A 16,383-nucleotide genomic window follows, 5' to 3' on the forward strand; every position below is an offset into this window, starting at 1 on the left:
TTTACAAACTTCAAATATGGAATAATTTGAACTCCAAATTACAACAGTTAAATTTGATGGCACAAATTATTTAGAATGGGTCAGGTCAGAAAGAAAAAATTGGGATATATTGAAGGCTGAGTAGAAAAGCCAGATCTCAAGGATCTAAATATGTTGATTTGGAAGCCGATAATATGGGAATTACGAATTGGTTATTGTACTCTATGCAACCCAATTTAAGTCGAACTTTTATGAACTGCAATACCTCGAAGGAATATGGGATGCAGTTTATGAGGCTTATTCCCAAAAGAAAAATATTGCAAAGATCAATGAGCTGGAGAAACAAAACAGTAGTTGCAAGTCTTGTCAATGGGTGATTATTATGCTAATCTTCGTAGTTTTTGGAAGGAAATGAGCTATTATCAGCCCATATAGTGCTGATCTTGTGCAAAGTAACAAAGGGAGAGATTAGAACAGGGAAGGTTTTGATCTTCTTAGAGGAGTTAATGGAGAATATGAATCAATTAAAGAAAATGTTCTAGGTGGCGAGACTTTATCATCACTTTTGAAATTGTTCTTTGATTGAACATGAGGAAGCTTCCTGCAACTTGATGGCGGTGCCTATAGGCGAAACAAACCCTATTCTCAAATTCAAGTGGTTATCAAGGTGGAGGATATTTCGGGAGTTGAGGTGGAGGCCGTGGTGGTGGATGTGGTCGTGGAGTCCCCACATTTGATGAGAAGGACAAGTTAAAAGTCCACCCACTATGGGAAGACTAGACACATGGGATACATGTTTAGATCCTGATTGAACACCCTAGATGTAATGTTTCTCGAGAAAATTCGGTAACAATTGGTGTAAGTATTGCTCCTGCTGTGCACGGGTAGCAAGATGCTGCTGCCTTTGAACTTAGAGTAGGGTTGAGGACTATTTCTAAAAGATGGCTTCTTGATCTCAAGCGGCAAGATTCCATTCGAGACCCTCTTTCCTCTAAATCCCATGTTACCGAAACAAGTATATCTAGATCAACTCATCATGCCTCTAGAAATTCATCTAAAAACCCCTTGAATTGTTGACTTTGGGGCTATTGAGCATGTGATTGGTATGACTAATCTTTTTTCTTCTTATATACCTTGTTTTAATTAAGAATCTTGTTGAATTGCAGATGGTTCTCTTATTCCAATCAAAGGGAAGGAAACCATTTTGTCACCCTTTCTGTTGATATGTCCTCCACCTTACATGTTCCCAATATTTCTAGTAACCTCCTGTCACTTAGTAATCTCGTAAAATCTTTAAACTGCAATGAAACCTTTATTCATTTTTCCCCTCTTATTGTGCTTCCAGAACTTGATGACGGGGAAGACATTTGGGTGTGGTCATGAGGATGGAGGGTTGTACCTTTTGGAGACTCCTGATCATGCCTTGGCTGCAGCCACATCTTCCATTGCTAATGAAGAAAGGGTGTATTTGTGGCACACTTATCTTAATCATATGTTCTCTTTACATTGTGTTTGTGTTTTTTATTTCCTATCATATTTGAATCTCTAAGTCGAGTACAATTTCAATGTGATATTTGTGAGTTGTCCAAACATTTTCGAGTTGCTAATCTTTGCTAATCTATTTCGAGCTGTCCAAACATTTTCGAGTTGTCCAAACATACTTGTGTCTCTAAGTTAAGAACCATTTTCAAACTTCATGAAACACAAAGATGAAGATGCTAATCTATTTCAAGTTTATCACAAAATGGTTAACACTTAATATGATGCACAAATTAAAGTTTTACATTCTGACAATGGGGGTGAGTAGGTGTCTAACTAACTTAGAGATTATCTTGTTGATCAAGGGATTGAGCTCCAAATAATGTGTCTGTATACCACCCCAACAAAATAATATTGCTGAGAGGAAAAATAGGCACTTGGTGGAAGTCACCTGAGCTCTCTTGCTAGCAATGGAGGTTCCAAATATTTTCTAGTCTAAAGCGGTTCTCAATGCTGCATTTTTAATAAATCGCATGCTATCTTGTGTTCTTAAGGACAAATCTTCTGCTGAAATTATTTATCCAAACTCTCCCCTATTTCTTGTACCCCGCAAGGAGTTTGATTGCGTATGTTTTGTCCACATTCTTGGTCCAAAGAGGGACAAGCTTGATGCTAAAGTTGTCAAATGTGTTTTCCTTGGATATCCATCTCATACAAAATAGGATTCAAGTATTATGATCTTATTAACAAAGTCTATTATGTGTCCATGGATGTTACTTGCTTTGAATTTATTCTGTACTTCTCATCTACTTTTCATGAGTTCTCTCTTCAGGGGGGAGAATAAGGTACATTTCAGTGAAGAGAGTACATATGTGGTTCCCCTTCCTGTGTTCCTATACCTGTTCTATCGAAAGAGAATGGGGGACCTGAAAAGAATGGTGTAAACCCTGAGAGGGAGCTAAAGACGTATATCAGGAGATAGAGGATGGTATAACCTGAAGTTCACCGTGATTATACCCCAAATTCTAACCAGAATCAAGAAATGGTCATGACTCAAGTAATTATTTCACTTTCTTTGAGAGTTCTAATGTGGACTTACCCATGGCTTTGTGCAAGGGTAGGATTTATGTACTCAGCATGCTATTAGGAACTGTGTATCTTATAATTCTCTGTCTTCTTCTTATTGTGCCTTCATATCAACCATGCTTTTTTACGATTACCTTCCTGTATTGCAAAAGCCCTTTCACAATCTCAATACACAGCTGCCATGGGTGATGAGATGCAAGCACTTGTACAAAATAATACATGAGAAGTCACAAACCTTCTTAAGGGAAGAAGATTGAGCAAAATAAACATGGGCTTCACTCAGACTCTTGGTATAGACTACTAAGAAACATTTGCTCATGTGACCAAGTTGAACACAGTGAGGATCATTCTTTTTGTAGTTGCTAATAAATCTTGGCTGCTCCACCATCTATATGTAAATATTCCTTTCTTGTGCAGAGAAATCCAGGAAGAAATCTATATGACCATGCCCTCAAGTTTTCAGATTAAGGGGTAGACAGGAAACATGTGCAAGTTAAAAGAAGGCGATTTATGGACTTTAACAATCTCCTAGAGCATGGTGTGAAAAATTCAATTAGGTACTGTTGATATTTGGGTTTAGAAGAGGTCAAGCTGATTGTATGCTCTTTATAAAGAAGAATAGTGTTGGGATTACAACCCTGATGGTGTATGTTGATATTTTGTTGTGGCATATGACAATGTGAAGGATATTGAGGACCTTAAATCTTATCTTACGATGGTGTTCGTTATGTAAGATTTAGGCCCTCTTAAGTGTGTTTTGGGAATTGAAGTAGAAAGATCAAAGGCAGGAATAGCCATCTCCTAGAAATAATGTCTTGGACTTATTACAACAAATTGGGATGTTAGGAGCTAGACCAATTGATACTCCTATAGAAGTCAAGTATAAACGTCATGGAGAAAGGGGAGAGCTATTTGAAAATCCCAACCAGTATCAAATAATGGTGCATAACCTCATATACCTCATGATCACACGACCTGGCATCTCTTTCGCGGTTAGTGTGGTCAGCCTATTCATCCATGCTCCACGTAAACCACATCTTGCGACAGTGTATCGGATACTGAGATATCTCGAGTTTGATCCAGAGAGGGGTATTTTTCTCCAATCAAGGGCATTATGATATTTCTATGTACATTGATGTTGATTGGGCTGGATGCCAAACTAATAGGAGATCCACAACTGGCTATTGCACCTTTCTTTTAGGAAATTTGGTCTCTTGGAAAAGTAAGAATAAAATGTAGTGATAAGATCAAGTGTGGAAGCTAAACAAGGGCTATGGCTTATGGTACTTGTGAAATAATGTAGTTAAACAATGTTGTATTTGATTTGGGGGATAAGGTCTGGCTAAGCTTCCCATAAGCTTCCCATGAATTTGTATTATGACAATGAAGCTGCCATTCATGTCTCTGAGAATCTTGTATTTCATGAAAACACTAAACACATTGAAGTAGATTGTCACTTCATTAGAGAGAAGGTTGCTGCCAAGACCATTCATACTCCTCATGTGAAGTCTAAAGATATTGTAGATATTTTCACTAAAGCTATTGGACATGATAGACTATGAGATATCACAAGCATGCTAGCCGTGATTGATATCTATGCCAAGATCATTCATGCTCCTCATGTGAAGTCTAATGATCAACTTCCTGATATCTTCACTAAAGCCGTTGGACGGGAAAGACTAAGAGATATCAGAACTAAGTTGGGTATGAGATATCTATGCACCAGCTCAAAAGGAAGTGTTGGAAATAATTAATTATTGTTATGTTTGAGGGCATGAATGTAATTTATTTATTTTAGGACTTATATGTCTATTTCACTTCTCATAAGTCATGGGAAATATTGTAATTGATACACTTTAGTAAAAGGAGTGCGTGATGGTCATTCAAACCATCACACCACCCTCTCTTTCTCCTCTCTTGTCTCTTTGTCTCTTCCTCACACCACTTTCTCTCTCTCTCTTCTTCTCGTCCTTCTTCCTCCTCTTTCCCTCTCCTACTATTCTCTAATAACTTCTTTTCACTTTCCTTCTCTTCTCTTCTTTGATTGATATGCCCTTTATTATTTTCAACTCTTCAGTCTGTCCATTCGTCTGTAGATGATAGGCATAACTGTAAATGGATGATTCGCTAGTGGATCACTGTCCATCCGTCTGTGGATGATAAGGCTTGGATGATGATGATGATGATGATCTTGCATTTATCTGTAAATGGAATTTATGGATTACTTATGCAGCTTTTGCCTAATTTTGTAGGAAAATGTTGGTACCTCTACCGCCACCTCTGGGACTCATATATTTGGGGAAGACCTACTTAATATTTTCTGTATTCTGCTTTGTTGCTATGTCGAATGGTGTTAGCTTGACAGATGGCCTTGATGGCCTGGCTGGAGGAGCTGCTGCTTTTGCATTTGTAGCGTTATCTGTTGCTATTCTCCCATTATGTTCTGGTTAGTAAGTCCTGATCTTAATCATGCATTTAAGTCTGGACCAAGCCTAATAGTTGAATATGTATTTTTCTGCTAGTTTTAATTCAATCAATTATGGAGTTGTCAATGTTATTAATTAAAGTTTTAAGTACTAATTTTATTGCTATTTTGATAAGGTGGGCATTGTTTATTTAATAGAAATTATTTGAGCCTTGGTTTTGTCCTTAAAGAGTTGATAATTTTGCTGCGTTGCACCACACATATTCTAGTAGTTTGCTGGTGTTACAACTGATCTTTTGTGCAAACCCAAACATAATTGCTTAGTCGACCACATGGTATCTCTACCTTCTAGTGCAAAGGATGGTCTATGTTGCTACTTCTATTGGAACGGCTATCTTTCTATTTAAAATGGATGGAATCCCTTTTATCTACATGCCTATAACTGATTAAAAAGGAGTTAACCAGAAATAGGGTTGAGGTCAGCTACCGATCTCGATTTCCATTCCTACCAATGCTAACCCCTTTCGAAAACTACTAACGGTTTTAAAAAAAATTGCTAACCCACTACTTACAGTTAATGTTCAAAAAAAAAAAAAACGGAAAGTTACTTGGTGCTTGCACTCCCCAAAATCTAGTTCCTCAGTTTAAGAGTAGGAGCGCGTTCCCATTCTCTTGGGAGCAAGTTCTCCGTCCTTTGCACCTCTTTCCGCTATTATTTCCAAGGAAAAGCCCCTTCTCTCCTTTGGCAGTCTCCATTTTGGGACCCATAAAATGGATCATAAGGTAAGTGTTGGATTTTCAAGAAGGGGGAATTTTAAACCGGCGTTCCAAAAAATGCCACGAGGCGCTTAGGCAGCCATGGGGGTCCTAGCTGCCTAGCACCTAGGTAGGCACCCAGGGACCTGGGTAGCTCAGGTTCAACATGGGGGCAGCGGGTTATCCAAAGAATCTTGTTTTAGGTCCAAATTTTGTGCAAAAGATGCATATTCCGGCATTTTTATCATTTTTATGTGGAATCATGCCAAATCGAAAGATACTACCAAAAATACACAATCCATAACAAATTAACCTAACCATAAGTCATACCCATCCATAACCTTAATCCATAGTTCCATGGCATTCCATTCTATAGTTCCATATGCATGATTCATAATCCATAGTGACCAAACCAAAGTAAATCCATACACTCCATAGACTCACTCCATATTCCATAAATATAAAGCATAGTACCATACTGCCATATACATCTAACAAAAATATGAGTATATGACACTGACACATTAACAAATCATAAAATATTAAAATCCCATAATCTAGACCGTAGTACTAGCACAACACCAAAAATACAAAACAGTCACAATCCATGATCCATTTCCATAGTCCAAACCATCCCATAATCCATAAAATAAGAGGAGGAACTAAGAAAATAAATCTAGACTTGAAGGCTCAAGAGTTTGCAGTCATCATTGGAAAAACTAGGGGCAGCTTCATCATTAGAATCAGAGTCAACTCCATCATCACAAGAGTAATCTCCCTCTTCAACGTAACACTTATCCTCCATTTCTTTTGAATCTGCCTCCACTTCCTCCATCCCCCTCCTTCCTTGTGAAGATGATCCAGTGGCCCTAGGAGGTCGGTTGCTTTACGTGATGCCTTTGAATCCCATGTCAATCCTTCACACCCTTCGACTTCATCCACTTCAACTAATAACTCCATGGCATTATCCATGTTCTTCGATTAAAGGGGGTCTCACTTATCATGCTTAGCAAATATTCCTTTTTTCTTTTCCTTGTATGAACTTTTATGAAAGCACACGCATATAAAATGTTAATATGGTAAGTTAATAATTAGTAATTAGTATATACTAATAATTTAATTATTTACATTATTTATCAATAACATAAAAAAATAATTTAATTATTAAAATTTTCAGTACTTAATAAAGTAAATAAGGTAAAGTAACAAAGTTATATTCATTAAACAAAAGTAACATGCCATTTCAGAAGTATTTAATGCTACAACTAGACAAGCCAGTGGTTGGGTTCAAGATCCGAATATCCATCTTTTGTAAGTTTGGAGCGCTACACCTATGCTAGCTTCACCAACGGGCTGCAAAGTGACTGTGATCTCTGGAGTTAATATGAATTAATTTTGAACTATGATATGTGAATTATGAGTTAATGAGTAATGAAATGAAACGTCAAACATGAAATATGAAATTAAAAAGTTGAAACTGGAAAGATAAGTAAGTAATTGAAGCAAATACAAATTTAAATATATTACTTGGGTCAACTTTGGTCCTTTGCCTCACTGCCATGCCATTGTTAAATGACTTTAATCCACACTTGTATAAGACTATTTCCTCTACACGTAGCTAATCCTGGATTTCTTGACTGGGAACGATCCTCTCAAGACAATGATTAAATTCAGTCCTAGTTGTGTCATTTGTCTGAATTTCCTGGTTAGCGCAAAAAAAGCTGGGTTCAAATAATACCCAATTGCATGCAATGGTTGGTTAGACTTCCTATCCCACTTCACTTCTCATCAATAATCTCCCAAATTGGCTTATAGAGGCTCGCATCATTGCCCAAATTCTCATCTATTTGTCTCTTGCAACTTTTTATTGCCTCATACGTGTAGCCCATAGAGGGTTTTTCATTGTTAGCCATGCACAAGACATTGACTAAAGGAAAAAAAATGCCTTAAGAGCATAGTTGGCCCCACTCCAAAAATTCCTAAATAGGATAGTATCTTGTGCCTTCTTTCCTTTTTGACGCCTGGCCCACTTGCATCTTGTCCAATCCTTAGAAGTGAATATCTGTGTTAAATGGTTTCTACTCCTATATATGCTATGCAAACACAAGAACCAGGTTGCAAATCTTGTGACCCTAGCCTCACTATCTCCTTCTTTTTGGTAAACTTGCACATCATGCTAAGGGTGAGAGTGTGACTATAGATGAAGGCTGTAACTAACCTAGCCTTACTATCTATGCATTCAATCTTGGACATATTGTCAATAGCCTAAAGCGTGAGGTCTATGCAGTGGGTTGTGGATGGTGTGCAAAAGAACGAGGGTAATTCTGATGTAACAAAGTAGAAGCAGCTACGTTAAAAGCAACATTGTCTATGACTACCTGAATAGTATGGTGCTCCCCAACCTCCTTAATACCCATCTAAATCACATAATATATTTACATATGTATGGAGCATCATGGGCAACATCAGGGCATCAATATATCTCAAAAAAGTTGTCCCCAAAGGACAGTTGATCAAAAAACTTCATTCGACTCTTCCTTATCCTATATCTCCTATATCTCTAAGTGTCCATCATAATAGATGCCCCATATTGAGCCCATGCCTCCTTATGTGTGTCGACGAACTACTTCGTGAGTTACACCTTCTTTTCAAAAGAGGCTTTGAAAGCTTATATGGGGTTGGGAGCCTCAAACGAGGCCCTAATTGGCCAATTGCTTCCACCATGGTGTAGAAGCAGTTTAGCCGAGCAGCATTGAATGGAATGCTCGCCTGATACATCCATCGAGCATTGTACTAATTTACTCAACTCCTCGCATCCTTCTTGATCGATTTTCAATTGTGGTTTACTTCTTTGTTTTCTCAATTGTAACCTCAGGTTAGGCTGAAAAGAAAAATCCATAGGCCCCCGAGGCTTCTTTGGCCAAACCGAATTGCATCTCTTTTTCCTCTCCTTGTTTGGGCCAAAGCCACCTGATCCACCTCAACATCTCCCTAATCCTCATTCTCATATCATTAAATACACAAACCCCAGCCCTTATATCAGCTATGCAAGTCTACTTTTCTGCCTTTTTTGTTTTACCTAATTCAAATATTGTTTATCTCCTCCCTAATAGCTTCAGGAACCTTCTTACAAGGGGCAACATCCCACCTAATACCGACAAGATTTTTTTGAACCAACCCCCATTAATACTTTTTTCACAATAATAACACCTTATACAATATTTATCCTTCGCATTCAGGTTATAATCATATTTCTAATCCCGATCACTACTAGTAGAATCCATTAACAAAAAAAATCTCAAGTACGAGATCTTTTACTAACCTATGCTGATCGTCAATTTTTAATGTTTGAGATGTTTGCCAATGTCAAAAGCTTACTAATAACCCAACCTCCAATAAGCTTCCTAAATGGATAAAATTGAATCCAAAACAAAAGGATGATGTTTGGATAATAACCTTTTTACATCATTATTAGGGGGGGAAAATTACGGGAAATGCTCCTACCAAAAGGGCATTTTCACCCTTGCGTGGTTGCAGTTCTTGGGTGCCCGCCTAGGGCTAGGCTCTGCGCATGCGCCAGGGTTACCTAGAAGGCTTGCCTAGGCTTGGGCGAGGTGCCTAGCCTCCTTAGCTCACCTAGGCACCAGCGTAGCCTCTAGGTGAGCCGCATTTTGAAACATTGTTGTAAATGAAGCTTCAAAGAGAACTAGAGCATCAAAGTTCTTATTTCTGAAATAAATTTTTATATAGATCCCCCTCACAGTGGATCATTTCATAAAAAAGCCGCCATTTATATTCATTTCACACGGCATAATATATTTGAATGAGGATTTTATGAATCCCCTTCCGTACAGGTTCTCCCCTTTCCTCATTTATTTCGCCCCACACATGCCCTCCTCATTAACCTATTTCTATCGGCATCTATAGACCAGACCTTTGTCAATTCTCACACACTCTTTCAGGACTCTCTAAAATATTGGCACTCCTCTCTCTTTTTCCTCTCATCCTCTCATGCTCTCCCCTCTCTCTAGAACCCTAACCCTCTCTCTCTGAAAACATCAATTTTTTTCTCTCTAATTAGAAGCTTGGGATGGCAAATGGTTCGAAGCTTGCAAAGGCATTAGACCTGACCCTTTTACTTGTAACTTAGCTCTTGAGATCATCATGAGCGAACTAGACAATACTCTATGGAAATTATTTCCTGAACATGGAGAGCAAAATATCAGTATAGCAATGAACAAAAATTTGGCCGCCTTGCTGCCTAGTCAGCCTCGTTGACAAACCGCCTAGGTGTAGCTTAGGCGGTGGGGATTGGGCAGGTATGCTTAAGGCAGGCGCCTATGGGGTCAAGGCGGGCGTTTAGGCAGTCTGGGCACCCACTTAAGAAAAATAATAATAAAAAAATTCAAATCCACCCAAACAAAAATAAGGCTTGGTATTGCCCTTCTCATCCTCTTTCAATCTCTCTCTCTCGGGTCCATGTGCTCTTTCTACATATGAGAAGACGAAGAAGAAGATGGCTCCAAGTGTTCGATGCGCGGCCTCTCTTGCTCACACGCACACATACACACACAAAGATACACATGGACCTATATGCTCCCTCTTTACATGTAAGAAGAAGAAAAAGAAGAAGATGACTTCCAAGTGTTCAATGTGAGGTTCTTCTCTCTCACAGACTCTCTCTCTCTCTCTCCATGTCCTCCAAGTGTGCAAGACCTCTCTCTCACAAATACAAATCCGAAAGAAAAAAAAAAAGAAAAAAAGAGGATGATCTGTAAGAATTTCATGTGAGACGTTGCACACACACATGTGCACTTGCACATACACTCACTAAACACATACTCACATATTCACAAAACACACACACAAAACAACAAATGGCCTCCACCCCAAACCCCCTTCCCTAGGGGGTGCCCAGGTATTTGGGCGCCCGCCTACGTGGCTGCATCTGCCTTCTTGAACATTGCTCAATAGACAACACAACTTTTTTTTGATAATTAATAAACAACAATAGACAACGAAACTTGAATTGTTACCATGCAAAATTTACAATAGAATTTGATGAGTGAACAAATATGAAGGCATTCAAACTAGAAGCAAGATTGGTAAAGTATCAGGAAGAGAAAGGATGATAGAAAAATATAGAGGTACATGCATGCATAGATATGCAAAAGGGATGAATGCATATCTGCAAAAGATAATGAATAGTGTTTTCAGAACAATCTTGTGTTTCCAAGTATGTATTGTTCATTGACTTAGGTGAACAGTTTGGTCGATGACTTGCACGCTTCATGATTGACACTGTGGTGGATCGCACATAAGGAGCAACATTCATGTATTTTTTTTGAACATATGACACACACACACACAGATGGGTGGAACAAAACCAGAGGTCATTCGAGAGATAAATGGTGGATAAGTTGATGGGGGGAAAAGATTGACAAAAGAAAATCCGTTGGCCTTCTGAAGTTTCGAGCCACAAAGGGAATGGTTTGATGGTTTTCAAAGAGACGACTAGGGTTTTAGAGAGAAAGAAACATGTGAGAATGAGAGCAAGAAGAGAGAGATCATCCGGGCTTTAGAGAGAAAATGTGTGTGAGTATATGAGAGAGAGAGAATTGGCAGGGTGTGGCCTTTAGACGTAGATGAAAATATGTTATTGAACAGGGCACATATTGGGAGAAATAAGGGAGGAAATGGAAGAATCTCTATGGAAGGGAGCCCTATTTCAAATATACATTGCTGCTTCAAATGAATATAAATGGTTTTTTATTTATTTATGAAATGCCTCAATTTGAAGGGGAGATATATGCAGATTTCTCTTTATTTTTTTAAGAATTATTTTATCGATGCTCCCTAATCAGGAGCTTCTGGCAAGCAACGATCCCCACTCCATAATCTTACTCTCATTCCCGACAACTATGAACCAACTATGAAGCTACAACATAACCAGCAGAGCAAAAAACAATATCCAAACCTCTAATGTTTATCATGGACCTCCTAAGGGGGATTAGCAATGCATATATATAATTTCAAAAAAAAAAAAACAATGCATATATTGCCATGGATTCTGAAAAGCTCAAAACTTGCTGATTTTCATGCAACCAAGCAAATGGGAGGCGGTGGTGGACAATGATAAATTGTATTGGCTGCTACCTATAAAGTAGGGTACCAATGAGATCCAGGGATTTGCAAAGATGCATGTTCATAATAAAAGGCCTGAGTTGCCTGCAAGCAATATTTGTGCTTGTCATCTACCACCATTTTTCTGTAGTGCAGCAAGACGAGAAATCCATGAACGATACCATTCTGTGTAAAACTTTCCAATGTATTTCTAGGAATGAATTAGGTTCCATTATTACATCAAAAATGTAAATTTTGGCATCATAATGAGTTACCAACATTTTATGCAGCTGTCTTGAAGACAACAAAACCTTATCTATTGATTTCTTATGATAAATGTAATTACCATGTGTACCATCACTAATAAAACAGATACACCAGATGCTAGGCATATAGAAAATGTAAACTGGACCTTTACATCAAAATGCAGTAAAGCGAAGGTTCATTACATGGCTCATTATTAAGGAAGGCCGAAGATTATTGTCCTAACAATTGACAAACTTCATTGGACAAGGACTGATTCATAGTTGTTGGAAGCAGGAGCCGGCGCAGGAGTGAGGGATCGTTGGCAGGAAGAAGCTCCCTATTTGGGATTGTTATAGGAATGCTCTTACAAGAAATATATAAAAAATAAAACTTACACTTTTCATAAATTTATTTAGATACACAACTGTATAATGAGCAAATGTAGAAGGGTTTCATTTATTTTACTTGTGTTTTCTCAAGTAAATTTAAACTCATTTATTTGCTCAAGTCTTCTCATATAAAAATCGGCATAATTCCTAGGTTATTTATTGATGGCTAAAGAAGATACAGTATATTGATCATCGACTAAAAAGAAAAAAAAGAGAACACTCCAAGTTGCATGCAAAAATAAAATTTATTTGAATACAAATCCACAAAGAAATCCCAAATCTATTTTGCTTTCTAAAGCAACAAAAGTATATATTTTATAAAAGCTCAAATCAGCATCACTAAATAAAAAGTGAAATATATAAATAACAAAAAGAACTTTAAATAAATCGTACGTCGTTCATTAAAGATGAACCACGCTTCATTGACATTGAAGGAATTAATGAAAAGGAAAGCAACATAAATACAATGTAACAGCCAAGGCATTATTTTTATTTATTGTTGGACGTAGAAAAACAACTACAAAACATTAAAAGATAATAAAAGAGAAGGTTTTAGAGTTAGTAATGTGATGGAGAAGAAGGGTAGGGTGATAGATGCGATAAAGGTAGATGGTTATCCTGAAATTCTCCTTTGAGATATAAACAAATTTACAAAATAATAAAGGCCTAAAACAAGAAAAATTGTTACCTAGATAAGGATAGATAGGTAATGATAACGCTTTTCCATGTTAGAATCTCTTATTCAATCTCTTCAATTTCTCTTTTTAAACAAATTAATCTCAGTCAATAGAAGTAGGCATATGGTAGATATGTAGAGATAGTCATGCATGATAGATATGAAGTGAGAAAGCAACATAGGCATATGTATAATAGATATGAGATGAGATAGCAACATAGGCATATGATAGTCTAATTGATTGTTTGATAAGGAGAAGAATAGGTTGTCAATGAGGAAAAGAAGGGAGAGTATTAGAAGCCTTGGAGAGCAAATTTCATAGAAGGGTTCAGAGGTAGCAGTAGACTGTTGTGGATGCCTTGGAACTTGAAGCATAGGGCATATTTTTTCTATTTATCGAGTCTTCAATGCACCGAATTGACCTTTTTTTTATATAGAGAGAGTAGTTATTGCTGGAAATTTTTGTAAGAAAATATTTTTGTAGAATGAGAGCAACAGATCTTATTTATAGAGTGAAGAAGTAACTGTTGAATAGAGAGGTGTGACTCTCCAATGCTTGGTTATGCGGTTATGCTCTCTCTCTCTCTCTCTATCTCTATCTCTCTTTCCAGAGATAGATTGAATTTAGAAATCCTTCTCTCTCTCTCTCTCTCTCTCTCTCTCTCTCTTTCTCACTTATCTCTCTCTACACATCAAATTTTGAAGTTTCTGTCTCTCCCTCCCTACACAATTATTTATGGATTTCTATCGCTTTTTCACCTAGTATCATTTATAAGTCTCTCACTCTCTCTCTATCTCTTTCAACACACCCTCTTTAAGGGTTAAATTTAGGAGTTTCTATCTCTCTACTCCTATGGATACCATAAATTAGAGTAGGAGTTTCTTTCTCTCTCCTCTCTCTCTACATGTTAAATTTGGGAGTTTCTTTCTTTCTTTCTCTATGCATTAACGTTAGGAATTTCTATCTTCCTCTCTCCTGTACACATCATTTTTAGGAGTCTTCCCAACGGCTGTAGGCGAAAATGACAGTGATTTCGCCTACCCTCATCATCATCCAAACTTCATCTCATGGTCACAGTTGTTTGGTGGTATTTGAATTTTAATGTTTTTTCTACAAATCCAAATTACTTGAAATTTTAGGTGTGTATTCTTCTCATCAAGCCGCACCTAATAAAAATATATAAAAAAATAATCCGTAAAAAATTTTAACCAAAATACCCCTGAAACTTTATGGGAGTATTTTGGTCAATTTTTTTCATGTAATTTTTTTTTTTTTTATATTTTTCGAAGATTCACCTATTTTTGATGAACACATGCTTAAAATTTCAAGTGATTTGGATTTGTAGAAACAAAATTAAAATTCAGACACTATGGCCTTCTTATGTTCGAAACAAGGCCGCAGGCACACATACAAAACCTTATGCGCTCTCTCTCTCTCTCCCCCGGCCAAGGCATTGGGCACTGCCTAGGCCATCAAATCCACCTTTTTGATCATTGGTTGGTATGCATTAAAGAGTGTTTTAGAATATATGGATTAAGGCGTCTGTTTCCCCTTCGAAAAATATATTGAACATGATTTTACAGCCTAGTTACTTTCTTTTTATAGATATGCATTTAAGACTTGTTTCATATAAAAGATATCACATGTATGTGAACCATATTGATTGATTCCTAAACAATTTGTATTGTGTTCCCCCCATAAGGGAATGGGGCCCACCCAAGACCCACCTCTAGGAGCGTGGGATCGCTGGGATTGCCACCAAGTTAAGATATCCCTGTAACTGAGGACTGATTACTATGATGGAAACATTGTTGCAATTTGAGAATCCCTAACTAAGATGAAGAATTAGACTGGTTCTCTTTAGTTGATTGATCAATTTTGTTATAGGGACTTATCCTTACATATATGTGGCATAAAGAATATAATACCCGTATAGAAATACATATTTACATCTAATATACAGGATTAAGACATATGCATCAACGAGATTGGATTTCAATACTCTTACTAATGGATGACTTGGACAAGCATGCACAATTACCGCTCCTATCCATGGTAGGTTTTTAATGCAACCGGACCTTGTTCAGAAGATGCGGTCCATTTTTTTTATGGTCGATTATGATTGTCTTCCACATCCTAAAGTTTTTAAAGGCACTTTGAGAAGGGAGAAAGTTTACAGTGTTTGTCGTGTAACCATTCACTACATCTTATTTGATTGTGGGGTCTAAAATATCATCTTCAATGGCATGGCCCATAGTTGTTGGAGCCGGGTGCGGGTTTGGAAGCAGGATTGGTTCGGGGAATGTTCAAAAACCATAGGGTAGAAGTTGCTTGGGGGGGTAGGATCGACGTCCGTACATTCAACTAGTTAAGGAGCTAGATCCTAGGATACGTGGGAGTGAGATCCCATGTCACTCGAATCGAGGTTTTGACTTAGAGGGATCTAAGCTTCACTATATAAAACTAGGTCAATTAATAGTATATGATAAAATTAGGATCGAGCCATTGCCCGCTCGATCCATTATCATACACCTTAGCTTATTACCAATGCCATAGTTATGATACTCCAATTTACTGTGATAATGCAGTTTAATAATATCATAAATTGGCTTACTATGATATCAAACAATAGTTTTTGAATACCATAATTCTAGTATACCACGATGTGATATGCACCACAGTTTAATATATTCTAAAGAAATTGATCTAGAATACTAAGGAGAGGAGCAATAATTCAATTAATAGTGTTGCTCCTCTCCTTGGAAAGATCCTACAAGCATATAGACCGAGAACCCATTTTATAGGGAGCGAGATCCTTATTTTTCTAAACTCAGCTTCCTCTAAGAGCCAGTACAGGAACTGTGGGATTGGGTTCCTAAGGTGGGACCGTGGCCTAAACCCCAAGGTTCCCAAATCTATAGCATGGCCACATGCATGCATGCGGCAACAAAATCTCGGAACGTTGCTCCTACTATCTGCAGCAAAACTTGGGTGCTCATTAAGCATTGAAATCACAACATTTCTAGCCTTTTCTTGTTACGACGTAAATGGAGTTCAGTGTCAGTAAACTTTGTCGAGCCAGGATTGTGGTTTGCATTCACTTTTCAAAATCTCCAGGACCTTGAAAACCTTAAACACTTCAATTTTCATTGTCAACCTGTCTTGACATGTACAAGAAGGAGCAAAGTGGCTGAGCTCCTCCCACATATTTTCCAAATTATCA

The 16,383-nt window shown here is 37.6% G+C and overlaps 1 protein-coding gene across 19 annotated transcripts in view; it reads left to right on the top strand.

Moving 5' to 3' along the window:
• TRANS11 (translocase 11) overlaps positions 1–16,383 on the top strand; it is a 78,996-nt gene that overhangs the window by 22,777 nt on the left and 39,836 nt on the right. For 9 of the 19 annotated variants that reach the window (XR_016050890.1, XR_016050888.1, XM_088860315.1 and 6 more), the window contains one exon: positions 4,797–4,990. The exons of 3 other annotated variants lie outside the window; for them this stretch is intronic. Coding sequence is in view for 7 of the 16 variants with exons in the window: in XM_088860315.1 (XP_088716441.1) it covers positions 4,797–4,990 (194 nt within the window). In the remaining 9 variants the exon portion in view is untranslated. Of the gene's footprint in view, positions 1–1,324; positions 2,516–4,796; positions 4,991–16,383 lie in introns of those variants that run through there. 7 more of the 19 variants (XR_016050899.1, XR_016050902.1, XR_016050898.1 and 4 more) reach the window with 5 other exon arrangements.

Source organism: Amborella trichopoda, chromosome 3 (genome assembly GCF_054954075.1).
Source record: "Amborella trichopoda isolate Santa Cruz 75 chromosome 3, AtrichopodaSantaCruz75HAP2 v2.0, whole genome shotgun sequence".
In the NCBI taxonomy this organism is placed as follows: domain Eukaryota; kingdom Viridiplantae; phylum Streptophyta; class Magnoliopsida; order Amborellales; family Amborellaceae; genus Amborella; species Amborella trichopoda.